The following is a 27526-nucleotide window of genomic DNA, read 5'->3' as shown; positions in this document are numbered from 1 at the left end:
ATATTTACCATACAGATATGAGAGCAGACATCCAATTTTACTCAAAGAAAATTAGTAGATTTCCTAAAATGTGAAACAATTCATCCAAGCCGAGTGTATGCGCATGAGCAGAGATTACTCTTTCAGTTTTTTTGCCAAGCTATGCAAAGATAAAGTTCTAAAGTTAGATGCTTTAATGTGACAGACGGTACAAAATGATGCAATGTGCGGGCGCCTGGGTAGCCCACCTGGTAGAGCGTGCGCTCATATACAGAGGCTTAGTCCTCGGCGCAGCAGTCACTGGTTCGATTCCGACTGCGGCCCTTTGCTGCATGTGGTTACCCCTCTCTCTCCTCTTTCATGTCTAAAGCTGTCCTATCTAATAAAGGCCTAAAAAATGCCACAAAAAAATCTTTAAAATTTTTTTTTTTTTATGCATTGTGCTTTGTTTGACAGTGGAACAAAAGGAATAGACAGTGAAAAAGAGTAATATAGTTTAGGTTGGGAGTCAGACTTGATTAGATGTCATCCAAAGAAATTGTGTCACCACTTGAAATGAAATGTCTCTGCGATGTATTCATCTATCTCCTCATGACTTTTTCACGCCAACACAAGGCACACAGCCACACAACATTTAATATAAGTCTTATTACTGTTAAATTATGGCTAATCCGTAAATACTTAAAGTATCTGTTTGAATCTGCTGGAAAAAGATTTAATCTGTGAGACTCACGCTGACAAGATACATTTGGAATGTGCATTTAATCTTAACAATGACTAAAAACTAACAAGTCAAGCACTAATAAGGACTTGGTTAACAGTATAAATCAGCATGGCACATGAAAGGAGGTCATTTGAATCTGAAAGAACAAGAACATCCCTTGAAATCTAAATGTTCTCTGTTTATTGGCTATTAGTTGTGTAATATTGTTCTGCCAAGTATTGTGACTCATTGGTTTCAGTTTTTTTTTGCCGTTTCATTTTAACATTATGATGTTGTTTTTATTGGACGCTGTTAGTTTTTTTACATGTTCATAAACATGTTTCCATGTCCAACTGGGTTTGACTGGTCTCACTGCTTTGTGTTTTGTTGCTTTATAAAAGTTTGTTAAAGAGATGGGTGTGAGGGCCATTGTGGTCAAAAAGAAAAAACAGCTCAATATGAGGGTCTATTTTCGGCTCAGAGACCAAAGGCTGTTGGATGCACCACTGTTGTTCAAAGACCAACCAATAAAAAAAAACAACTTTGGCTCCCCTCTACTCTGGTATGGTTTCCCCAAAAGGATGGTGCTTTCCTTCCATACCGGTGATTAAAGAGTGCAGGCACCCGTGACTTTGTCAATGAAAGATATTTTACGAAAACATACAGTTCAAGCACTTTTGTGTGGAAAGAATGTAAATTTCTCTGTATTTAAAAGGAAAAAGGGGGGGGATAACTTGGAAATTTGGACCGATTCCATCCCAGTTCATCCCACTCCCCTCCCTCCTCTCTTTTTCTTTCTTCAGCCTGTCTGGCTTTCAGCAATGTGTTTCTCGTTGTCTGTCCCATTGCCTATAACTCTCAACACACTTGGTCGGCATATTTTTCCGTGCTTGAAAACCACTAAAAACACAACGTAATTCAAACTTTTTTTTTGCCCCAACAATGCTTGTTTTTCTCAGAGTCATACTGAAATTTAATCAACAGCCAAATGAGAAAAACATATTACAGCAATTGCCATACGTGCAAGCACACTTTGAGAATGATTGTCATTTATACAGTGGAGGAAATTAGTTCTTTTTTCTTCTTTTGCTGTAGGATCATTTACTGTTCCCTCTGGACACCTGGCCCTTTTCACTGTTATGATAAGTTAATTGTATACATAAATTATAATTTCTGGTCATCTGCACTTGGACAAAGTAGTTTAACATACATTATAAAGGTCATTTTAAGTGTAGGGGAAAAAAAATTAAACCAATACTGTTTGTGTAACGAAAGTACATAAAACACGTACAGTAGTTAAACCACCTCTTTCTCTAACTCCTTGAGGTGTTAGTTTTTTCAGATCTTAAAGTGGATACAGACTCTAAATAAATTTATATAGGTATAAACAAAATGTATTTTCCAACTCCCAACAACTATAGCACAAGTTAAATAACATGTATGAGTGTTTCCATCACATGTTTATCTTGGCGAGGTAGGAAGAGCTACATTTAGATCCTGTGATGCAGAAGCTTATGAATTAAATACCAATGAAGTTCTGTCAGGATGTGGTGCCTCGTCTCCACGGGGTGACTTACTAATGACGGAAACACTGCGGTCTCTTAATCAGATAGACAGCTTGCATTATTTAGCTGCAAAACTCTTAATTTCCCTTTACCATAATATGTATTGGGTGGTTAAAGGAGCTGTATGGCTTTAAATAGTCATGTCCCCTAAATCCCTCTATGTGTGCATCTATTACCATATAAAGATGAACAATGTTCACGCAGAGTCCATATCTGTTACAGGAGGCAGTTCAAGTCACTACTGATAGTTGGTAAACTCCATTGGTGTAGTTCTTTTATCAAGGATCAACCAGTTGCTGATGACTTACAGTCACATTTCAAGTTTGCCCTGGCCTCCATAGCTGCCCCTGGACCAGCCTGGCTTACAGTATCTCCTCAGTCTATGGGCCTGATCAGCATACGTACAGACTTCATAGAATAGAAGCCTCCGCCGTAGTCGGCCCAGAACATCCCATCTTGGAATTTGCTGCGGTAGACGCCTCCGGTGTACCAGACACCGTTAAGATTGGCTTGGCCGCAAGCGTTGTACCACCAGCCTCCTTTATGGAAATGGGCACAGTTACCTGTTGTGGGGAAACAGGAAGGGTGATTATTAACTCTTTAATGAAGTTTGTTTTCCACAGAGAAAATTATTCAAATACATTTGGTTTTGTCTTCCGAAAAAATCTACATGTTATGCATTGCTTTTTGTTTTGCCTTTCAAGTTAGCCCCATTGGAAGCAAACAAAATTTCATTTCAAGGTGTTAGGATTTTTTTTTTTATTGGACTACCTTAATGGTGTCTGATTTTTGACCAATAAATAGAACTTTACTGTATGTCAGTTTTGCTTAATGGGATGTGAAAACTTTAAAGCTTAATATCCACTCAGATCACAGGTAAAACCTCAACATCACACCAATAAAAGAGAGGCTTGAAGTTTCAAAAAAACTAAAACCTCATGATGCGGTTCAAAGGAGACTGCATGCTGCAGGAGCACAAAGGGACCCCATGTTCATCTACCTGAGAATGCATCCTTGTCTCGATCCAGAGTGGTGAACTGTTTTCCGTTGTGGCTGCTCAGAGAGTCGCCGGCGTTGCCCTGGTAGGTGCCCAGACGCAGGCGGTAACCCTCGCTCTCAGGCTCTAGATGGAAGCTGCTGTACTGAGCGTAGACCTTCTTGTTCATCCAGTCCTCCAGCTCCACGAGCAGCTTGTAGTCCCCCTGCCTCCCTAGGTTGTAGATGCCTTCCAGACCGAGCCAGTATTCCCCGTCTATGTTACCAAAGCCGCTCTGAGTCAAAGGAAGATTAAAAGGAAGGTTACAGGAAGATTACAGAAAATAATGAGCATTGTTCTTTTTTATGTGGTAGCCTGAGGAGTTTAGAAACATGAGAACTGTTTGGGAACATAAAACCCCCTTTGTGGATGAGGCTTTGGGATTGTAACAGAACAAATGAGAATTTTCTTTTTGATGACATTCTGGTCGTGCTTCTGTAGTTAACTACAAAACTTCAAAAGAAAAAAGCTGTGGCAAAAGAATGCCAGCTTGTCTTTGACATTTCTAAGTAAGACATGTTGTAGGGTTTATGCAGGAAAATAAGCATCCATCCTCAGAATGCTGGTCCGCCCCACAGAGCTCTTGGATCACGGCTAATGGCGAAACTGGCCATGGCGCTTGTTTTGAATAACCACGAGCAATCTACGTCTGGCCATGTGTCTCCAGAACACTTCACTTAGTAGAGGAGGTTGAGGTTTGTGATTGTGGATTAGCTGGGTGAGCCAGCAGATGATAAATTATGTAGTCTTTCAGTCCAGGGGCCTCCTCTCTGGTGCTGTGTGTGTGTGTGTGTGTGTGTGTGTGTGTGTGTGTGTGTGTGTGTGTGTGTGTGTGTGTGTGTGTGTGTGTGTGTGTGTGTGTGTGTGTGTGTGTGTGTGTGTGTGTGTGTGTGTGTGTGTGTGTGTGTGTGTGTGTGCATGTGGTAGCTTTGTGTGAGAGCACAGAGGCAAATCAATGTTAAAGACAGCAATTTAGCTTCCAGTTACACATGCACAAGCCTGGCTGGGCTGAATGGAACAGCGGATCGCAGAGGCTGCCAGCTGCGATGTCATTCTCACAGAGCTCTGATGAGAGGGTCTATACGGTGTGGTGTAGTAAGCCAACCAGCCATCCATCCAGGAAGGCACCATAGTAGTAGCGGTTTTGGAAAGAAATGCCTGCAGATTGAGCTGCGGAACATACCTTCCTAGCGGGCCATCTAATGTTTCATAATGGGAATCTCAAACCAAATGACCTCGGACGAATAGTGCTGCTGACGAGGCGTTATATTTTACAGTAAGTGAAAACACAAGGATTTTGGCCCAGGAAATAGTCCCAAAGACCCCAGATGGTGCCTCTAGATGGGTCATATAACGGCACCCCTGTTGTCTCTGGATGACAGAAATATTCAGGTTGGCTCAGGAGAGGAGAGAGAAAAATAAGACCGACAGGGCAGAGGAAGTGTCATATGTCATCACCTTGTAGTTATCCCAGTTCCTGAAGAAGTTAACGGATCCATCTCGCCTGCTCTGGATAACAGTCCAGCCCCCGTTGTCTATATCCTGTTCACACCAGGCCTGAACAGGCCTCTCTGCTTCATCTGGTCTGATCAGGTACATGCCGCTGGTGCTATGGCCAGCTTCCTGCGCTGCGAGACAGTCCCTGAACGAGCCTGAAGGAAAGTGCATCAAGACAGGGAGACAGGTGGTAAGAAAAACAAGTGTGTGACAAAGTGTGTAACAGCTAAATAGTTGTAAAACCTTAACTTGAGGTATTTTTCGGATAATTTAGGATAAACCCTACACCCCCCCTTTGTTAAGATAATATAACTTCTGCCAACTGTCCTGTCCAGTAGTTCCTTTAGTCTCTTTTTAAACACTTATTCTTTTCATTTTAAGGAGTTTTAAGTGGCCTTCCAAATGCGTGGTCCCCTCGTGGTGCCCATTACGTACCCTACGTTTTAACCCTAACCTAACCCTAGGGCATCTGAGCTTGGCTAGCTAGCTTTTAGCAGGACTACTTTATCTGGTATTACCCTTTTCTCCATTATGATTAGCCTACATTACCTTTGTAGTACAACAATCTCAATTACTAAGATGTTGGAGCATCAAAATAATTTTTTCAGTTACAGAGAATAGATTGGGGGAAAAAAGTTTGTAAATTAGCTTTAGCTAAGTTTAGCTGTGACTACCCTCTGGCTAGCCTAGCTAGGGTGCATAAACAATTTATATGGTTAAACATATATTTACATTTTGGCTTTGTCAGGCAGTTTTAGTCACTTTTGGCGCCACTGAGACAACAACATGAGTAGCCTACCATGAGTTTACATGATGAGCAGGCATTAAAAAGAACACAGAGTTCTACGAAACACATTGATCTAGGTCCGAAAAGATGTTTACTAAGTCCTCCCAGAACAGCAGAGGGTACTAGGGCAAATTAAATCACTTTAATGAGAAATTACTTTACTATCTTACTACCTTTATTCAAGGTCAAAAAACCAAAATATATATCTTGTTAACCCACGGTAAGTCACTAACATCTGCCTTTTTTCAAGGTAATTCAACATTCTCATTACACAATTTTTAATTAATAGCACTTGTAGCAGTGAGCAGTTTATTTAAAGAGCGAGTAACCCTCTCCTGGCTAATAAAATAATAATAATAATGTAAAAGGTATAGTCCATTCACTTCATGAAGTGTACCAGAAGTGCCTCTACTTTGTGGTTTGCAGGAGCCTATCATGCCAGCCTGGGTTTTGTATACATCTCACATGCAATGGAACAGTCTTGTAAGGGATCATTATCATACACCGCTTCACTGAAATCCAACACACTTTATTATTTTTGGACGAGGGCAATCTAAATGTGTCAGGAACTTCTGTTGATGAGCAAAATCGCACTGGTTAGGTCTTTCTTTGCTTTAGGTCCCCTGCCTCAATCGAGACATTACAACATTTTTATTTCCATCCTGGTTTGTGTTCTTTCTGTTGAGCGGGGAGCAGAGATCCAGCTGAATTTGCAAATCTTTAACCTTTCAAAATGAGGCCACTGGCCCACCTGCAGCTGTATTCAAACTCAGTGATTATTATTTTGTTATGGTTGGCAGGCAAAGACTGCTCTACATTTTACCATGATTTAATAGTTTTGGATTTCCTGAATCAATTAAATTATTGGATGGATAGATGGATGGATGAATGTATCCCTCACTCACTCACTCACTCACTCACTCACTCACTCACTCACCTTCAGCACTGAAGTTTCTATTTGGAGGTTTCTGAACTTCCAGGGTGCCACCTGTGGGAGACGGCCCAGAGCGCGAGCCCCTTTCTCGGGCAAAGCCTCGGGTGTTGTCCCTCTGGATCTCATTGGTGAATCGTGGCACATTAACAGGAATGTTCTCAGGCACTACCTGCACAAGTGGAGGTCCCAAGGGTGACTGGTCATGCCCGCGGCTGTACACCTGCATACAACGCTCCTCCAGTGCTCCAATCAGCACGGACTGGTTGTTCACTACTGCAGACAGGGCTGCGTATTTGGCCTCTAGTTCCCTGTACCGGGATGCCAGGCGCAGTGACTCTGTGGTGGCGTTGAGGATTCTTGTCTCCAGCTGCGCCAGCTCCAGTGAGTTGTCCCTCTTCCTGATGATCTCGTGCAGCAGCTGCATGTACAGCTGGGTTACTCTGGAGTTCATGTTCCTGCTCTCTTTCCTCAACAGCTTCATCTCATTCACCAAGTTGCCATCCACATCCACCACCAGCTTCAAAGTTTCCATCTCCCTACGCTGCTTCGACAGGAGGTCGCGCACCGCAGCCACATCCAGGCGTGTCACTCGGTCCTTGTCGGTTGAATAACCGCGGGCAGCACAGATGGGTCCTGTGATCTTCTGCTCAGGGACCAGGAAGGTGTAGGAGCACTTCTTGCTTTCTCCATTGGCCTCTGGAGCCCTTCGTATCCGGGAGAGGATGGGGTTCCTTTTGAAGGCTTGGCTGTTGCCCCAGAAAGACAGACCAAACAGAATAAATATGCTCCATGTTTTAGGTCCCATGGTTCCTCCTCTCTTTATCACCAAACAAGCTAAAGATCTATGAAAAGGAAAGAGAGGTATAAGACCAAAATCAACAATGTATTAGTCCATTTCTCAATACTTTCCAACTTCCCCTGTCTTTGGCACTCAGCCCAAACTCCATTGGTTCCTACTGAAGACGTGAATCATTCAAACACAAATTATAGTTGCATTTTTTGCAATGTTAGCAGGATGACAATGTCGGTCAGTGGGCAAGTCGGTCCACCACTTTGGAGTGAAATATGTCAACACTTGGATATATTGCCATTACATTTGGTACACACATTCATGTCCCCCTCAGAGTGAACTGTGATCCCCTGACCTCTTATCTAGCGCCATCATCAGGGCACAATCTGTCCAACACTAATGCTATTCATCTGTAGTTTGTGTTTAGTGTTAATAAGCAAGTGTTGAAAATATGCAAAAACTATGATGGTCAACATGGTAAACATTGTTCTTACAACATGTTAACATTGCTATTGTGAGCATGTTAGCATGCTGATGTTAGCATTTAGCTAAAAACACCACTGTGCCAAAGTGTAGCCTCACAGAGCCACTGGTATGGCTGTAATTTCTTAGTCTCTTTTTTAAAAACATTAAGCACTGTAGCAAATGTTACTCAAAGAGAAGCAAATTGTGCATTTGTTGAGGACTACTTTCAGCCACAGATTAGTATGCATTCGGTGGATTAGGAGTATTGACATCCCTTGAATAAACTGCAGTGCAATGTTCATCATAACAAATGAAAATGTCAAGCAGTTCAACAGTGTGGCTTGTTGGGTTTTTAGTATAGTTTTTGGACAACAGTGGAGGTATGGCACAGAAGATTACGCTATGTCAAGCTCTACATGAAGAATATTCCCTGACGTATTCTTTAATTTAGTAGCATTTACAACGAAGTTTCCTCTTTCGGTCTCATTTCGTACTTTTGTACAATTTCCTACCAGATGTTTTCTTTTCTCCTCTAATCAAATATAATCCCATTAAACCACTGTGCATCTCTTGGCATGAAACACGAAACAGTTTCCAGTCAAGACTCAACATGAGAGTCTTGCTTAATTATGAAGTAAGTTAGCATTAAAATATAGTGAAGTGAAAACTAGCAGACTGAGGCAAAGACACGGCTGGTTTCACATATCGACTACTGCAGACAGTCTTGCCCCTGGCCAGATGTGCCTTCTGGCACGTTTGTGGTAGAGTAAGAGCAGTGTCACCCACCCACCACAAATCTGTTATCGTTACTCAGATTTTTCAATGCATTCCCTCATGGGCTTTCTTTCATTACGGCCCTACCACATCTGTATCAGGTGTCTGGGTGTGGGCAAGTGCTGGGTTTTTCATATTTCTGTAGATCTCCTGGCTCAGACCTTCCATGAACTTCCCCTATAGCCTTTAAGTTTACCTGCACTGTAGAGAATTGTCACGTGTCTGAAAAAAGATTTGACTGAAAATGAAAATATTTTTGGTAGAAAATTGAGTTATTTTGGCCACGGATGACATGAATTTATCACTTTTAAGATGTGTCATCTGCTGCCAGGATTCATGATTCATGAGTTATATCAATAATGAGCAAAATCCTACAAGTCAGCAGGTGGTTATCATGGGCCTCACTGACTCATTTTAACTTCTGCCATTTCTGCCTGGCTGGTACAAACAGATACATTTGAATTTGGTAAGGGACAAAATAAATTGATGTGTTTAAGGAGCAGCAGGGGGAGCAGGAATCCCTGATTTATGAGTAATGTTTTCTGGAGTCTATTTTTGGAAGGAAAGCTTGTGCTTTAATCTTATTGGTTTTGACAGCACAACGAATGGAGCAGGGGAGGGTGATGTTCAAAAATGCATGCTAAGTGAAAGAGCCCTCCTTTCATATTCAATAGCGAGGCTTGGCTCTGGAAGTGGAGCTAATGGTGAGCCAACTTCAGGCTGATTTAGGGCCATATCCAATCAAAAAGCAGTCTGGTTGGATATGGCCAAGGAGGTTAAGCAACCTTCCTCTAACACCTCTGACAGACACACAATATGACCCACTTCATATCATCAAAACAAATGTGCTGAGGGTTTGACAGAAAAAAAAGCAGAATTAAACAAGTCCAAGACAGAGACAGCAGGGGCTTTGAATCATTTCTGTGGTCTCCTCTGGATGTTTATTTGCACTGAAGAGTCCTGACCACAGCTAATGGGACAGATCCCAGAGCATTAACTAAACTCAAACTGCTGCTGTGGCAACATAGTACCCTTTTATCATTGCCTAAGGAAAAAACATGCCTCAAGGGAAATATATAACATCAAGGTTTTGTGTAAAGCACAACGACTTATTGACAGAAAGAAAGTGCCAACATTCATTTCAAAAAGCTTAAAAGTTCAGCAGCTTTAACATATGGAACAAGCTGCAGTTTGTTTTGTCATAGATTATAAACCATCAGAGGGCAAAGGAAAAGGCACTTTAAGGAAAAGCCATGTGTCAGAGCTCGGAAACACCTTGGCACTGTCAGTCAGTTATTAGTACCCGTTGAGTAAAGGTCATCCCCTTCAATAGCTCGTTCTCAGCAATTGGCCCGTCTGCACGTCTCCAACCCCACAATATGAATCTCACAGGCCTGACAGGAGTGACAGTGTTTACACAGAGGCTCCTCAGCCAGGGCTGGGAATCTCATCTGCAGTTATTACCACCAGGTTCACACCCTGCTGGTCTTCGTCAAGTCAGCCGCAGCAGCCATGTTTTTGTGTTGACTTATTAAAAATTGTATTTTCTCCTACTTCTCGCTCAGAGCTAGACCTGACCAAATGTAGCCACCTCATCTATATTAATGCAGTCCTTCAAACTTTGCGGTGGATGGTTTTTCCCAGCCAAGAGGAACATAAGGATACTGCCAATCGGCCCACTGACTCAAAGTGGTACCACTGAGTTTTGACTGTCTACTGGTAAGATCCTCAATTAAAAGATTTAAACCCTCAAAAAGCCCTGGGAATACCACATTTGCGTCCCCTAATTTTTTTTCCAACTTTATTTCAAGATAGCGCATAAACATATTGCACATCAGAAAATCCACCTTTTTTCAGTCTAACTTAATTGTGGGTTTTGCTCAGGGCCAGCTGATTTAAAGGACTGTGCCAATTAGCCCACAAGTTATTCTGATGGTGCCACTGATAAGGACTGTCTGCCGAGGGGACACTTTATTATGGGCTATTGTTAATTTCAGCATTTTAGAGTCACTCCATTTCTTCATGAAGAGTCATGGATGTCTAGAGGAACCCACTTTCATCTAAACTTTCATTGCTCTATATTACCTTTAATCTTATCAGTAAATTGAAATGTTTTACACATATAGATGACTTGGAAAATCCAAATAAAACAATACAAATGTTAATTTCATGAATCGTACCTGTGTCAGCGAGTTCAGTCAGTGGTCCAGGAGGTGCAGGTAAAACCCAGCTTGGTGTCTCAGTTGTGTTTCCTATGCAGGTTCATGCTCTCCATTCTCCTCCTCTCACCCTCAGTCTCCCTCTGTCTTTGCTGTCATTGAGAATGAAGTTCCTGCATACAGCTATGGCACAAGCAAACACTGTCCACTAGGAGAACAGTAGAGGGTGGTCCATGCACAGAAAGAGGGAGGCTGATGGTGTGATTTTTTTTTTTTCTGTAGTTTGAGCAGAGGGCAGGCTTGGCCCTGCCTTCTTCCTCTAATTTCGCATACAGTTTGGAAAGAAAAGACTCCTCCTAATAAGGTTGGCTAGGAGTCAGCAAGAGTGGTGAAGACACTCACACTCAAAATCTAGTCTAGCTGTTATCATGTAATATGTTCTTGTTTACAATGGTATATTATCTCCCACACATGCACACATTTGTCTGTCAGGCTTGTCGAAGTTGATGACATGCACATAAACTCTATTTTTCACACACACACACACACACACACACACACACACACACACACACACACACACACACACACACACACACACACACACACACAGTCAGCTTCATTCACATAACTACAATTTCCCCACTGGGGATTAATAAAAAGTTAAAAAAAAAATATATTCATTTATCATAGTCTACTTCATCACAAAGCTGTTTCCCATCAGCTCTATAATGACAGCGTGATTCTGGCGATCCAGTAGCTTGAGCATATTAAATAGAGAGGTCTGTTTTGGATGAGAGAGTGAGCGTTTCTGCTGCCTTTGCTCCATATATGGGGTGTCTCATGTGGCAATCCAAGAGCTATTGGCAGCTGTGTTTATTTGATTATGAGGACAATATGCAGAGCTTTGCAGACAATAAAGAACGCCCCTCAGCTAAATGTTTTGGATTGAGGAGGAAGCACAGGCTTTGATGCATGGGGATTCTCTGCGTGGGGAGACATACTTCAGCATGTGGGAGGACAGATTTGTTCATGAGCAATAGAGGCAGGACATTCATAATGTAGAGTTTATGCGTGTGGATGCTTGCTTGTGACCCGTGCATGTTTGAGAACATATGTTTGCATATGCGTGAGAGCGTTTGTCTCCGAGGTGGTCGGTTGTATATAATAGAGGATGTCCAATTTAAATAAATTATATGTAGAAGAACGTGTTTGGGAGGAACCTGTTACTGAAAGAAGCTAATAAATACAGTTTGGGCTTATTCATCCCATACCTGAAAACCGTTTGTCTGTATCTGCATCACATTTACAGTAACTAGCCCCACCCTAGTGTAGTATAGATCAGTGTTAGGGGGAATGAAAGGGATAAGAAAAAAAAATCGCTCTTTGGTGGAACTGCTCATAATTCATGCACACTATAGGGCAATGGTTCAGCCAAGTACTCCCTGATTAGCACAAAACATTTTTGGTAGAAAAACATTGACCAAATAAAGAGGCACAATACAGCGCTGTGCCATCAGTGTCTGATTTACAACAACAAAATTGTAACTAAAATGCTACATATCAAACGTTTAGAATCATTCACTAAATTAATTTATTATTATTGTATAATTATTTTAGGAATTATGTATCTCATGTATCACTGCAGTACTCTAAACTACCCCCACCCCCATTTGAGAAACACTGTAGTAGGTGATAAAGGACACATTTGCCAAAGTGCTGATTGTGTCTTTTATTAATTTTAATATAATTATTTAAATAGGACTGTGCTCTATTTGTGCCCAAATGTAACATTAAAAGGATATTTCAGCACTTTCTTTCTCCACTTCATGTATGTGTACACAGATGAGGTGCCCCCTTTTCATTTTTGCCCCTGCCCTTAGAAAGTATGTTTCTCTCTCTCTCTCTCTCTCTCTCTGAGCCCCTCCTTGTGGCTAAACAAGTTTATTACCACCTCCACCTCCAATCCAATTGTACTTTTGTACTTGTACAAAAGTAAAAGTACTCATTTGTAGAATAATGGTCCCTGGTAGTGTCATATTCTAAAAGATCTCACCTTTGTGACATTGCATTTTCCAGCTAATCCAAGAAGGGTTTCAATAGTTTATTCAATTTAAGAAGTAGGAGAATTCCCTCAACCCATAAAGGAACACTTAATCCTTCAGTTTATTAGAAAAAATATTACCAATAATCACCAAATTTGGAGACTACATTGTTTTCACTGGACAGTTGGGCGTCCTAAAAATTGTGAGTAGCAACTAAAGCTGTCAGACTAATTTAGTGAAGTAAAAAGTACAATATTTGCCTCTGAGAGTGGAGTTGAAGTATAAAGTCACGTAAAATGGAAAATTCTCAGTAGCCTAGCTCAAATTTGTATTTAGGTACAGTACATGTAGGCTACTTAGTTACATTCCACCACTGCCTTATGAATATGCAATTACCTACAGATCGTAGATAGATAGAAAGTTAAAAGTCGAGTAAATATAGGGATTAAAAGAGTATTAGCACAATCACTCAGTGACCGTGACGTCATGCGTATTGACCAATAGGAGGCGGTCAGCTTGTGACAGTTCAGTTGGCACTCGACGGTCAGCAGCAACAACTGTATAGAAAAAAGATTTCGTAACTTTTCTTTGATTTAAAAGAAAGAAATGGACTAAAATAATGTAACGTATGTATAAATAACATATTTTAATTGAAAATATTGCTGAACGGTTTTGCCGTTATTAAGCCTATTTTATTTTCCTGTCGACTGTTTACTTTTCAAGCATGGTGAGTTTGACCCATATACCCCGTCCCCTTCGTAAAATGTTGCCAATGTTTTACTGTCGTGAACTTTGTGTCAATGACCAACGCTTAGCTACACCGCGCTGTAGGACCCATTGCTTTTGTCCACGTTGCCTCTCAGAGACCGGTTGGATTAGGTGATTTAAACGGGCTTTACTTGTGTGCAGTGTTGCGGATAAAATTAGACTCCTGCAGCGTTAGAGATCCTGTGTCACTGTGGATCTGTTGAGCCCTGTGGTTGAGCCCCCTGAAGAAGAAGACTGAGAGACAACTCTCATAGCCTAAACAGTACCAGTCAAAAGTTTGGACACACTTTCTCATTCAAGTGAAAGGAAAAGTGTGTCCAAACCTGACTCGTAAAACAGTAGGCTACAGTATGTCCTTCACATATGTATTTAATGTGAACAAACAAAAAACAAAAACATATTCATGGATATATATTTTACACCCTGTTCAATACAGATGTATTAATAACACCCTATTTTTAAATGGTCGTTTCACCTAAATAGTTTTGTCAAATACTTTAGGCCTATATTGTAATGTCTTTTCAGTAATTTGCCTGAACTGACCCTTAAAGATAATTGCACATGTGCTTATACGACCTACATTTTGACATGTAATTATCCATTATTACGACTCTTCTGATTACCTGCTGATTTGTTGCAGGATGCCCAGGGCCCCCAGGCCCTGTGCGACCTCTGCTTGGCTCAGGTGTGCTGCAGCCTGGACGCTCTGTGCAGCAAGCGAGCAGACGGCTCCATTTGCCTCAGCTGGGCCCCGCTATTCCCACAGGAGATGGCAGACCAGTTACTGCGTAAGATGGCAACTAAAGGTCAGGAGGACAGACTGATCGTAGTTTGCAAAGTTGTTAAAAAGGGACCAATGGGCAGATGCAGCGATGCAGTTCTCCGACCTGCAGCCCTTTGCTGCATGTCATTTTCCCCTTTCTCTCCCCTTTCATGTCATTCCCCCCTCTCTCTCCCCTTTCATGTCTTCAGCTGTCATCTATAAATAAAGTCCTAAAAATGCCCAAACAAATAATCTTTAAAAAAAAGGGACCAGTGATCTCACACCACAACAAATGTGACCTGACCTTTAGTTAGTTAGTTATAATTCTTCAGGTGCACATCTTCCTGTATAAACAAAAGATAATTAGAATGCCTGAATAGCTTTATCCTTAACCTACCCTATCACCATACAATTTATTAGTTCACAGTGTACCATGCCAGGCTGAAAAGTTTATTCCATGAACATCAATGTGGTTAAAACTGATGCTACTTCCTCCTACACCGTCCCTCTGTTTTCTTCTCCCTACAAGGAATACTTAATTGCACAACTGTCGGGATTTTCCGAAATTGCAAAGAGCTCCGCCTGCGCCGAGCCTCTATCCGCGGCTGTTCAGTGTCTGCAGAAGCTTTCCGGCTGGCCCTTTGCCCTCACCGGCTCCAGGAACTAGACGCCTCCTGGGTCTCTGGCGGCCTGACTGGGGCTAACATCGTCATAGGCCTGGCCTCCAACCCGGAGTGCAGATCCAGCCTGCAGAGGTTGTCCCTCACTGGGCTACATGTGGACTCACAGTCTCTGGCAGGGGATGGAGGGACCCGTGTTGGCTTCAGCTCCCTGCAGGGCTTGAGGACGCTCAACCTTGCCAACACAGACCTGACTGATGCTGTCCTTGATGACATCTGCACTCTTCCTCAGCTGGAGAGCCTGGACATCTCCTGCAGTGCCGTCTCAAAGCTTACCACACTCCTTGATTGCAAAAACACCCTGAGATCTTTGATCATCCACCGGCTACGTCAGCTGGATATGTCGTCTGCTAGGTTGCTCTTTGTCCTCAGCCAACTTCACGCTCTCAGGCATCTAGACTTTTCAGAGGACCATTTTGCTGTGGATGACAGTGACGGGAAAGATGGGGATGAGATGTTGCGGCAGCTTCTGGAGGGGAGTCCTCAGGTCCTCCCTTCCCTTGTTTCTCTAGATATCTCTGGGCGGAAGAGAATCACTGAAGCAGCAGTCAGAGCCTTTGTGGAGGCCAGAGGTGGACTGGTCTTCTTGGGCCTGCTAGCCACCGAGGCTAGCTCCTGTGACGTCCTGTCTTCACGGAAAAACCTCAAAGTAAGGAGCTAGTCCTAGCATCGGGCACAGAGTTAACATCAAGCTATGAGATGTCAGGAAGTTAAAGAATGTTATAGGCAGACACATGAGCTTGACTCTCACATACGTTTCTCATTTGTCTTTGACTTGAGGCGCATGTACTGAAAATGCCCGCTGCATTTCCTGTCTCTCTAACAATGCTGATCTGCTGTGTATGTTCAGGTAACTGGAGAGGCTAATGAGGACCAGGTGTGCGAGGCCCTGAGAAGGTACAGAGACCGTGAGTGTTTCATACGAGAGGCCCTCGTCCATCTCTACAATCTGACCACTGACATTGACAAACCACGACCAGATATACTAAAGGTACTAGCATTGCGTTTTAGAAGATATCTTCAAAACATACTTTCATTTATCACAACACAGGTCTTCATTTGGTCATTTTGGGCCATTATTTCTGTTGGTTGTGGATTACGTTGTACTCACAAATGTAATTGCTAAAACAACGAGTACAGGTTGGAAAAAAGATAACAGTTTAGAAAAGATTATCTAAACCACTTTATTCCAAGGTAAAACTAAAGGTGAGCACACTGAAAATGTCACTAATAAGCCCTCTTTGCATAGGAAAACCAGGAAGTCAGTCTGGAAACTGTGATTTATGTTCTTCCAAGTAAGGACTGTTTAAAACTTGTACTGCTCATGTTCCTAGAAACTTCTTTTAGCAAATACCACATTCACAGACCTTAACAATCACCTTCTTGTCTACAATATTTTTAATACATGGAATGATGGCCAAAAACAACAATAATAAGACCCAGGTTGTAAGAAACTAGTATTTTACTGCATTGCATTGCACTGTATAGTAAATTGATTATGATTTATTTTATGATGTTTTACTCTAGTGTTGCAAAATATCTCCACTCATTCTGTGCATGATGAGACTGCTGTAGTTAGTTAGTTAATCCTTTATTCAAACAGGAAGTCTCACTGAGATCAAGATTTCCTGTTCAAGAGAATAAACATATACAGTATAACCACAGAAAAACACGGACATTCTCAACAACACGCCATTTTACACAGTAAAGGAAACAATTTCAAGTATCATTTAAAATGCTAAAGTATAATGTTTTAAAATTCAAAAGAACGAATAAGATAATTAGAAAGTTTTTGTAACTCATTCCCCTTAAGGATGGAGCCTAGCATGTCAAACTAGTTTTTTTTTTAGCTCTGTGTGAACAAACTGTACAGCTATATTTAAAATGTCCTCTGACCTGACATTATAATTACTATATTTAGTTGGGATTGGAAAGAAGACTTATAGAGGCAGTTTCTATTTAGAGCCTTACAGATATATAGCGCAATGCTACCTCACAGATGTAGGAGTGTTACACACATAATATCTGTGAGATGCTCTGTCCCATCACTGTCCTCTACTGATGGAAGTTTGAGTGATCCAGGTTTTTCCGTCTTATTCTGAAGCGCATGTGATTTTGAATAAACCTCTGGTTTCCTGCAGCTGGTTCTGAGTGCGATGCAGAGCCACACCACCTCCCTGCATGTCCACCTGGTGGCCACAGCGTGTGTGTTCAACCTGACCACTCAGGACCTGGCGGAGGCCATGCCACTCAGCCTGCTCAGCTCCACTGTCACCCAGCTGCTGTACGCCATGAAGACCTTCCCCAACCACCAACAGGTCAGGGGACATTACTCAATGTTTCAGATTACAGATCCATAATGATATTGTGTAGTTACACAACAGCAACATGTCACACATAATGGCTCTGTTGCTACCAGCTGGCCTGTCATTCAGAGATTTTAGAGTCTGACCTAATATTTTGGTTGCGGTTCCCATTCTGCCACCTTTAGACAGTATAATAATATAATATAATAGACAGTATTTACACACATATGCCCATGTGTTTTCTTATGCCCATGTGGTTCTTCAATTCTTAAACTGTTTCCATCTCTCCAGGTGCAAAAGAACTGTCTGCTGGCGCTATGCAGTGACTACATCCTTCAGGATGTCCCTTTTGACAAGTTAGTTCACTTCTCCCAGTTATAATATCTATGACGCATGAGTCCACGGTTACGCAGTAGCCAAGATAATCAGTGCACTCCTAGAGTGGCACTGTAGTGTTTTTCCAACAAATTGTGATCCAGCTAAAATATATTTTGTCTTGAAATGTGAAAGTGCCAAAAGAAATAGTTCCTCCAGATGCAAAAAGTGCAGACCTGATCTCAGTTTCCCAAGGCTTCTCTGAACATCACTTGTGTATTTTTGTAATACTGTGTTCCTTATATCCATAATGTGATCATGGTTCAGGTATTTAGCAGCCATGCTGGTGATTAACTGGCTGTGCAGCCATGAGGATCCTACCCTTCAGAGGATGGCTGTGGCTGTCATCTCCATTCTGGTGGCCAAGGTCAAGACACTGCTCACTGACTGTGTGTTAGTCTGCTGCAGGGAAATAGTATGGCACCTGTTAGTCCTACCTGTTAAGATCCCTGTGCTTCAGTCGCCTCCTGTACCTCTGTCATGCTAGTTTCAACAGCCAGCTTTATGCTTTCATTTAGTGCAGTTCAATAGGGGCCAATTTCCTTGTGCGATAAGTGTACAACTAGTTTCTAGAAACATCTCATCTTTTTGTTTTATATGCAGTTGTCTACAGAGGAGACCACACAGCTCGGCAAGGACGTCTTTATTATGAAGGTACATTAACACTTTCACAGCATTTAGTTTCAAACTTACACAACGTCCTTGGCTTAGCAATAGATATGCACGAGTATATTTCTAGTTCTCTCTCTCTCTCTCTCTCTCTCTCTCTCTCTCTCTCTCTCTCTCTCTCTCTCTCTCTCTCTCTCTCTGTCTTTCTCACCCGCTATATTTTCCATGAACTCGTCCTTCACGGTTTACCGTTACTCCATTATTCAATTACACCTCTCTATTTCTCTCTTTGTGTATGTAATCTAGCTTCTCTCTACGCTTCAGTTATTCAGTGCTTATTGTATGTCTGGTGCCATTTATTAATATGTAAATCATTGTATCCAACAGTCGAAATTCAATACCGCCAAAGGATGTTTCACTACAAATTTATTTACAAAAGTTGATATTCATTTTTCATTTTTGGCTCTTACTTGTTTCCTCGCCCCTCTCTATCACTCCCCTCTGTCTCATGTTTTTTTCTACTCATTCGCTCCGTCTCGCTGCAGCTGCTGGCTATTGTGCAGCAGAAAGCCATGGTGGGAGTGGTGGACTCCACTCTGAAGTTTGCCCTGAGTGCTCTGTGGAACCTGACGGATGAGATGCCCACCGCTGCTCGCAATTTCATCGAGTGCCAGGGCTTGGAGCTGTACGAGGAGGTTCTTGAGGTAGTAGAGCCCCAGGAATACACTGAAATAAAGTAGCAATATAGAAATGCACCCACACACACAAACATTGTCTCATGCTGTCCATTGGTTTGTGTTGCAGTCCTACTACACCGAACCGTCCATTCAGCAGAAAGTTCTTGGCCTCCTGGTGGGTTCTGTGTGTGTATATATATATATGTGGCGTTATTAGTTCAGAATGGGATTTTGATTATGTGCCATGTGTGCCACAGTAAAATATTATTCAAATTTTGAATTATTTTGACCAATAGGAATCAAATGAAATCCACCTGTAGGCAATCTGACATAATATTATTATTATTTCTGGCATCACTGCTATCATTTGTATCTCTGTGTAACAGAACAACATAGCAGAGGTGGAGGTGTTACAGGCGGACCTGATGCGGGAGGAACTGCTGGAGCACATCCTCAGCCTGCTGCAGGACTCCCAGGTGGAGGTGGGGGTCCGGTACTTTGCAGGGGGGACTCTGGCACAGCTGGCTTCCAGACCAGAGGCCTGGACCCTGGGCGACGAGCTCCGCAGCACCATACTTAAGCAGCTGGTGTGTGTGAGAGGCAAACATTTTGGATGCTGTTCTGCATTTAGCACAGAGTAAAATTCACCTTTTGCTCTTTTGGGCTTTTCTTTGCAGCATGCATCCATAATGACATGGACCCAACTCGAGAGAGAAATGGTCTCTTACAGGTGAGCAAACTGGACAACACGGACAGAAAAAGCTGTTTAGGAGCAGAGTCATTTTTAATGAACTCACACATTCTGTCTGTTCAATTCAACATCTAATGTAATGTAATGTATGGAGTGTTTGAAACACTGTGTACATTAAACCCAATTGTAATTCCCTTTATAGGTTCATTTATTTGGATATCTGCTGAGGTGTCACACAGAATTCCACGAGTTCTGCAATAGGAAGCCCAGACAATCACAAGAATGCAATTTAAAATTTAGTGACACCTCGTTTACATTCCCTTGGTAGCATTGATGCCAAAGAAAATCGACTGTCCGGTTTATTTAAGCACAAAATAAACCAAAGAAAAATGCTCAGAATTATTTATAATCCCAGTGTCTCCTTGTGTATACATTTCAGGTCGTTCAGTCCATTTTGCCCTCTGCTTCAGACTTTGCAGCCCTCAGGAGTGCAGCTGTGGGCAGTGTGGGCCATACATCTGGTCTGCAGTCAAAACAGTAAGAGACACAAACCGACTACTGTGAGGATACTGGGTTGTCATACAGGACTGTGTGTGTATAACTATTTTATTAATCGATTAATTGTTATAAGTCATTTTTCATGCAAAAGTGGCAGAAAATGCTGGGGGTTTTTTAGATTCTCAAATATGAAAAAATCCTGCCTGCTTTTCTCTGTCTTATATTAAATTGAATATATTTTGGTTTTGGACTGTTTTTCGACAAAACAAGACATTTGAAGGCATCACCTTGGACTGAGATAGATATTTTTCACTATTTTCTGACATTTTATAGACTAAACCACTGGTTCTCAAACTGTAGTACAAGTAGCTGCCTCTATTGGTACGCAGATGGAATCTCGGATGTATATATATAAAAATAAAATAAAATTAATTAATTATAAATAATACAGAAATACTACATTTAAATACAAACTACAACATTTCCGATTATACTTAAAATATGATCAGTTAAAAGTAATGTAAAGTGTTTGTTTAAGTGTAATATCTTTGTTTCAATATCAGCTTGCTACATAGTTACGTAAATGAACGGAGTGCGCATACATCCATAATTAGTTACGAGCTGTAATGGCAGGATAGTAAGCAGAGGTACAATGAATGGTTCCAAAACACTGCAATCGTGGCTTCAAACTATTAGGAAGAGAGGTGTGGATGAGGAGGAGAATATTTCGCCGCAGCCCTGTTGAAACTATAGTGGACGAGCACATGTGCTAGTCGCTACTTAAGCAGCGGCGGTGAAGTCTCCACAGCACCTGCTAGTAGCAAATGATGCAAAACAGTAAGGAGATAAGACCAGAGTTACCTTAAATTTTGATTCAGTTGGAGCAGGAAGGAGAAAGATCAGCTTGGCTGTGCCTGTCAACAGTAAAAAAAAACAAAAAAAAACGATTGGGCCATAATTGTGGTACTTAGATATTTTCTGAAGTGGTACGTGGTGTAAAAACTTTGAGAAACACTGGACTAAACAATTAATCAAGAAAGCAAACTGGAGATTAATCGATAATGAAAAGAATCGTCAGTTGCAGCCCTATACATTTTTAAGTAAAATAAAGGTGATTGCTATTTTCTATCATTTTACATTTGCCACAAATATTGGACCCAAAATAGTGTTAAATAGATTCATGTAAACTTCCCTGGATTATTATTAGTCAAGTGGTGGTGATGGGCTGGATCACTGTAAGCTTCCATTCCTCTCACATGTTCTCATCTTCTCTCTATCCTCTAGCTTCACATTACAGCAGCATGATGGAGAAGGAGGGCGTGACTGAACTTCTGAAGGCTTTGGCTGCACATCCCGACACACACGCCGACATTAAAGGACTGTCAGACAGCATCTTGCGCATGGTAGAGCAACACCATTGTCACTCAGAGTCCTTCTGCAACCAGAAGGGGCCTCAAAACTCTTGACAAAAGTGCAAGAAATTGATTTTATTTAATTCATTGTTGAGCTGTGCCTAAAATGTGCTAGACATGAGGTTGCAGATACAGTATTAAAGTGCAAGCAGTTCACATCAGTCATTTTAAAATTAAATTTAAACGGAATAAATTATTTGTTGTATATTTAATATAGAGAAAAACTGTTTACAGACAGTGGTGAAAGCACTTTTCTGAGGTCAAATTGCTGTTAAGTTTGAAATTGTTTGACCTTAGTGAAGTGTTCCAAATAAACTGAAGTTAGAGACTGAAGCTTGTGTTGTAAATCATGCATAGAACCAACACCTGTCACTAGAGGGTGCTTTGGTACTGTAGCTTCAGGGCTGTTTTTTCTCTTAAGTTTATGCAAAATATTCAGTCATCAGATGTTTGGATTCAAGATCATAATAAGTAGCAAGATATCAATAACCTGAATCTGTTGTATTTATCTGTCTGTACTGAGGACCTCCTTATTTTGTTTTATATTTATTTATGTTCAGAACTATCTCTCTCTCTCTCTCTCTCTCTCTCTCTCTCTCTCTCTATATATATATATATATATATATATATATATATATATCTATCTCTTTCGCTCTTTCTCTCTCTCCTGGTATCCTAGATGCTGAATTCATTATATTTTATGTAACAGCTGGAAGACAGAACTGCTCGCAGGCATCTACAGCGTCTATTCTAAGTTGGCCTATTAATAAATCCTTTTGAAAAGTGGATTAACAACCTGTCATGAATACTTGAGTTGTACCACCTTGTTCAACTTTTAACTGTCAAGTCGCCTTTATTCACATTTTTAAATCCCCTTTATTCATATTTTTAAATCCCCCAGAGGAATTCGAAGGGATCTACTATGCAGAATATGGCTTTTGCGTGTTTGTCATTCAACCAGGTTAGTCATCTCTTTGACAGTGGTAGGCTATATCTCAGAAAAGAGCTGCAGTAACTGATCCAGGGTCAGCATTTAACTACCACGTCAATAAACGTCAATGTTGCAGTGGCAGTCCTGTGGGGTCGAGTGCCCTACAGTGAACATGGTGTGATGTTACCGTGAGAAGTTCAAGGCAAGAGAAGTGAGGGGAAAATGCTGCTTTCCTGGGGCTGTATAGCGTGCATGGTGACTTTGCACTACGTGTAAAATGTAGCAACGTCAACGTGAGGAGGTGAGGTGAACAGAAGAGCTAAAGCTTAATAGTGGTGTGCATTGCCTTACTTAGGTTTTACGTTTTTGGCTCAAAAAGCCTATCAATATTCAAGTAATTCACGAAGCAGTAAGACAGAAGGCAAAATAATTGTAAGAGTATTGTTAAACATTTTGGGAAAAGCGCATATACGCTTTTGTTTGCCTTAGAATAGAATTGATGTCACTCTCAGGTCTGTAAATTACACTAAATATGAAGTTACTGCCAGCAGCTGGTTAGCTTAGCTTTGCATAAAGACTGGAAACAGGAGGAAACAGCTAGACTGGCTGTTAAGCGGTAACAAAAGCAGCACCTCTAAAACTCACTAATTATAATAGGATATATGGCCAAAAATATCTCTAGAGATAAATAAAGCATGGGGGGGATAAAGAGAGACGTACTGGAGATAAAAGTAACAAAAGAGTGCGTCAAAGGAAATTCAAGACCCTTACATGCTCCACGAGACTATGTGCAAAAATACCAGAGACCAATTTGCAGATTCCCTGTCTCAGTTTGAAATATCATTGTGCTGCATTTGAGTTGGAGCTTAGTGTGAGTAAGCATCTCGTTATCTCACTTTTGCAGCCAGCTCTAATGGATTAACATAATCGTGGACCAGTCTGGGCACCCAGAATACACTAATGTACAATGCAACACATCTCCAGCTGTGAATGTGTGCATGTGCCAATGCACGTGTGGGGCAGAGTTTGCAGGTTATTTGTGCAGCTATGTCTGTGAGCTAAAAAGGCCCCAGCGTAGACAATAAGGCAGCCATTCTTTGACTTGGATGCTAATTAGACACCCGTTAACCCTCTAAATACCCAGAAAGCAAAAGAAGGGAGAAGGACATTCAAAAAGCAGGACGAGAGGCTGAACAACAAGACAAAGGAACAACAAAAAAACACTTCTCCAGGCAGAACTGTGACGCACAAAAGGACACACCCTCTCCTCTCCAATGACCTTTTATTGCTGGGGAAGGAGACAGAGTTGGCAGGCCCTTGAGCCTGTGTGCAGATATGTAACAGCAGTAGGACCATCCTTCTCTCTGCCAAGTGAAGGCAGGGGCTTACTGTTCACCATCAATCAATAGCCACTTTCACAGAGGAGGGCTAAGCAGAGCTTGTCAATATCAAGTCCTACAGAAAAGAAATACAGATGTAACATAGGATCGAACACAATCATTTGAAATAAATCCAGCTGACAAATAATTTCTGATGTGATAATGATGGAGAAAGTGATGGAAGAAACTGGACAAAACTCTGGAAAAGTCACTCTTGGCCTGTAATGAAATCCAGGAATTTTGCTTATTCCTGTCCCTCTTTCTGCGCTTTAGTGGGGTCAAAATGTGAAGGTTCAAATAATTAAAGCAAAAGAAAGTACAAAGCAGGAACACTCATTATACACGGTATGTTTACAATCGTAAGAATAGGAAATATATTTAACTTAATATAAGTTGCAGCAGTTCCAGCTCAGCACAGCGGTATGGGAGGTTGGATTTGGCTGACAGTAATTTGGCTGTCATCCATATGTGGCAGTGATTAATGATGACATTTTCTTGAAATAACTGAAACACACACGCACCCATTTTCCAAGCACCAGTCTCTGGAAATACATCCCACATTTCTAACTTTGGTGTAAGTAATACCACTGATCTGTGATTTTCTTCCTATTTTGTGTGTGTTTGTGTGTGAGTGAGCGTGTTTGTTTTTGAGCGAGCATGTTTTTGTGTGAGTGAACATGTTTGTAAGTAGATGTGTCAGAGGGCTATTATGGTCAGTTAGAGCCACTCTTACGTGATGTCACATCTCCCATCTGCGATGTTTAAACAGTGGCCGCTTTACCTTCAGCTCAGTAGATGCGCACAATGGTGCAAACAACCACAGGCAGGAAACACGTCTGCAGGAGCTTTTGCAACCAATAGCGCGGTGGATTTCCTTGTCTATTCACTGAACTGGCTCGTCGTCACAGCTGTGCTATTGATGTGACCGTAACCAGAGTGCATTTCTGTCCTGAAGCACATCCTGACCACTACCTCAGACTGGCTCGTGAATGATGGCATACAAACAGTTCTCAAGCACAACAATATACCCATTAGTGTATGTAGCCTAATCTTAAAGCAATAGCTCAATATTTTGGGAAATACACTTATTTTCTTTCTTGCCAAGAGTTAGATGATGAGAAGATTGTTAACCCTCTATGTCGAACGCTGACACTACAGCCAGTAGCCTGTTAGCTTAGTTTAGCTTAGCATAAGGACGGAAGCAGGAAGAAACAGCTAACAGTGGCGCACCTGTAATTCTTTGCATTGTGGGATTCTTAGCACAAACTAGTGCCTACTACATGCCATGGCTCCATTTTTGCATAAATTATACATTGAGAATTCAGACGCTCAAATTGTCATTTTTACACTTATTTTTGAATGGATTAAACAAACAATATAAACAATGTGTTAAATAGTGAGCTTGGTTGGTTGTTGTTGTTTTTTTTACCTCTGGGTAGAGCTAGTTGTTTCCCCCTGTTTCCAGTCTTTATGCTAAACTAAGCTAATCAGCTGTTTGCTGTCGCTTCATAACAATGCAAAATCAATAGAACAAGCATGTACACTAGTTTGTGCTTACAATTCCACAATGCAATGGGTTTTTTTTATATGCAAAAGAATATTGCATATTTTCATCTTGCTTCCAGGCTTCAAGCTAAGCTAAGCTAACAGGTTACTGGCTGTAGCTTCAGTAAACAGACATGAAAGTGGTCAAACCTCTCATCCTAGTCTGAGAGCAAGAAAGCCAACAAGCATATTTCCCAAAACACAGAGCTCTTTGAAGTTTTAGATTTTGTAGTTTTGATGATCTGGGAAGGTGCTCTTCTGGTTGGTGTCAGTAATGATACCGTTGGTGAGAGCAGAGCACTCTTTCGAAGCTTTTACACAGTACATTGTACTCAGAGGTGATTTGTGTTGGAGTCGATTATGGAGGCAGAACTGATGCTTTTGTCTGTACAAATGCATACATGTGCCTAAATATGGTCTGGGTTTCCAGTGTGGAGGTGTAAAATATTGACATTCAGGTCATCCGTTTAGTACATTATATTATTGAAACTCAGCATATTCAGCTGCTTTACAGTACCTCCAAATGCCCATATGGAGCCAAAATAATGCAAATAATGAGAGTTTTCAGAGCCAGGTGTTACACAAGAACAGCAACTACAGTATGTACATGTTTGGTACTTGTCATTCCATCTGTCTCACTGTGCTGACATGTATCAGGGCAACCAGCTATCCTATTTCCAGGCCCCACCCTCACCCTCGCCTCTGGCATCACATGGCCTAATCAGCGTGCTGAGCAGAATGTAATACACCCTCACAGTTGAAACTAACCCATATTTGCATGTATTGCATGTAGATATAGATAAGAGTTTACTACACAGACGTCAATACACATGCAATGCATATACGTATATACTGAAGGAACCCATGCAAATATTACACCCAAAGCCATGAGAGCAGCCAGGAACCAAATATTCAGCATCTCATCATACTGCTTAAGTAGGCAACTTACAGGTACAGTACAGTACATGGATTACTATCTTGGATTGACATTTTGGCATCCAGTTACGTATGCCATGCCAGTAAATGTTTAGGTTGGTACATGCATAGTTATGTATACTGCCATGAGTCAAGATCACTCCCTTATATGATGAGGGAGTGCAAGCAAACACACAGACATACACACACGATTCATTCCTGACTGTCTTATATCAGTGGTGTAATAGAAAAAATACCCCACATTTTCACCAACTGCAACAGGAAAAACCTTACAAACTAAACGTTGCAGGGACAGCACACGTGTAATACCTTTAATGATGCATGAGACCAGGGCCCTGAAAGTTGAGCACCTAAATGGAATGCAGCCATCATTTACGTTATACATCTTTGCTTTTCATACAATAAGACGAATGGTTTGAAAATGGGTCGAAAATGGTCAAAGCAGAAAATAAAAAATAACTTTGACACGGACACAACCATCCATAACCAGCAAGTTAAAACTTTGTAGTATACTGTTGTTATTATACTGCTGTTAGTTCTTAAGTTGGACAAATCTCAACAATATGCACACACCAGTAAATGTGGGAAGAAAGGTTTCTCAATGGTATTGCAGATCATTACAGAAACGGAAACAGATTGTGTGGAGTCAGAGTGCAGTTGAACCGCTCTATCTTCACCACATTTTTTATTTTATTGATTGTGTGTTTATGTGCGATGTGTCGCCATTTTTGTTCTCTCGACTGCCCAAGACAAAGTTTTCCTAAAGGAGACGATAAAGGCGTATCTTATCTTATCTTATTTTATCATAACTTAAAGATGCATAATGCCAAAATAATAGGTGTTTTTAACAAAGACATTTTGACTTGTCATTGTAGAAAAAGCACAGATGTTAATAATATTAACTATGTCTCCGTTAAATTTGGTGAGATATTGAGCCAGCATGCCAAATACCTTGACCCAGAAATTATAGCAGGTAAATGGAATTCAGACATCATACATTTTATTGGCTACACCTGTGCTTTTCTCACTGTGACATCAAAATGCCTTTGGTGATAAAAGGTTTATTTTACGTTGCTGGCACAGCTGCAAGATATCAATATTAATAACATTTTCATAATAAAAACTTGTATAATGTAAAATCTGCACAACATAAAATGAGGGGGAAAACAGCTGGTCCAAGAAGAAGCCCTCCCTCTCAGATCCCCCAGAAGTTCAATTTTGT

The 27526-nt window shown here is 41.2% G+C and overlaps 2 protein-coding genes across 3 annotated transcripts in view; one reads left to right on the top strand and one right to left on the bottom strand.

Annotated features, from left to right (window-relative positions):
• LOC114564877 (protein zyg-11 homolog) overlaps positions 1–22093 on the top strand; it is a 29005-nt gene extending 6912 nt beyond the window's left edge. The window contains exons 1-15 of one of the 2 annotated variants that reach the window (XM_028592525.1): positions 13265–13360; positions 13458–13461; positions 14143–14308; positions 14795–15594; positions 15796–15936; positions 17087–17263; positions 17543–17607; positions 17894–17993; positions 18230–18280; positions 18781–18939; positions 19040–19087; positions 19299–19499; positions 19590–19642; positions 20043–20140; positions 21386–22093. In XM_028592525.1, the coding sequence (XP_028448326.1) occupies positions 13459–13461; positions 14143–14308; positions 14795–15594; positions 15796–15936; positions 17087–17263; positions 17543–17607; positions 17894–17993; positions 18230–18280; positions 18781–18939; positions 19040–19087; positions 19299–19499; positions 19590–19642; positions 20043–20140; positions 21386–21567 (2244 nt within the window). In that variant the 5' untranslated portion in view covers positions 13265–13360; position 13458 and the 3' untranslated portion in view covers positions 21568–22093. Of the gene's footprint in view, positions 1–13264; positions 13361–13457; positions 13462–14142; positions 14309–14794; positions 15595–15795; positions 15937–17086; positions 17264–17542; positions 17608–17893; positions 17994–18229; positions 18281–18780; positions 18940–19039; positions 19088–19298; positions 19500–19589; positions 19643–20042; positions 20141–21385 lie in introns of those variants that run through there. The other variant, XM_028592524.1, reaches the window with a different exon arrangement.
• Positions 861–10930, bottom strand: LOC114564878 (angiopoietin-related protein 1). The gene is made up of 5 exons (XM_028592526.1): positions 10711–10930; positions 6505–7343; positions 4742–4935; positions 3248–3518; positions 861–2810 (listed from the first exon to the last, which is right to left on the bottom strand). Exons 2-5 carry the CDS (start codon positions 7304–7306, stop codon positions 2623–2625), a joined length of 1455 nt encoding a protein of 484 aa, XP_028448327.1. The 5' UTR covers positions 7307–7343; positions 10711–10930; the 3' UTR covers positions 861–2622.
• Positions 22094–27526: the final 5433 nt, after the last annotated feature.

Source organism: Perca flavescens, chromosome 12, assembly GCF_004354835.1.
Source record: "Perca flavescens isolate YP-PL-M2 chromosome 12, PFLA_1.0, whole genome shotgun sequence".
In the NCBI taxonomy this organism is placed as follows: domain Eukaryota; kingdom Metazoa; phylum Chordata; class Actinopteri; order Perciformes; family Percidae; genus Perca; species Perca flavescens.
The sequence above is the reverse complement of the archived record's forward strand: the minus strand, read 5'-3'. Positions and strand labels throughout refer to the sequence as shown.

Coding starts and splice junctions, on each gene's coding strand:
- LOC114564878 (XM_028592526.1), bottom strand. CDS start 7,306: ATGGGACCTAAAACATGGAGCATATTTATTCTGTTTGGTCTGTCTTTC. Junction 3,519..4,741: donor GGAACTGGGATAACTACAAG/GTGATGACATAT, acceptor CCTTTGACTCAG/AGCGGCTTTGGTAACATAGA. Junction 2,811..3,247: donor AGACAAGGATGCATTCTCAG/GTAGATGAACAT, acceptor TCCCCACAACAG/GTAACTGTGCCCATTTCCAT.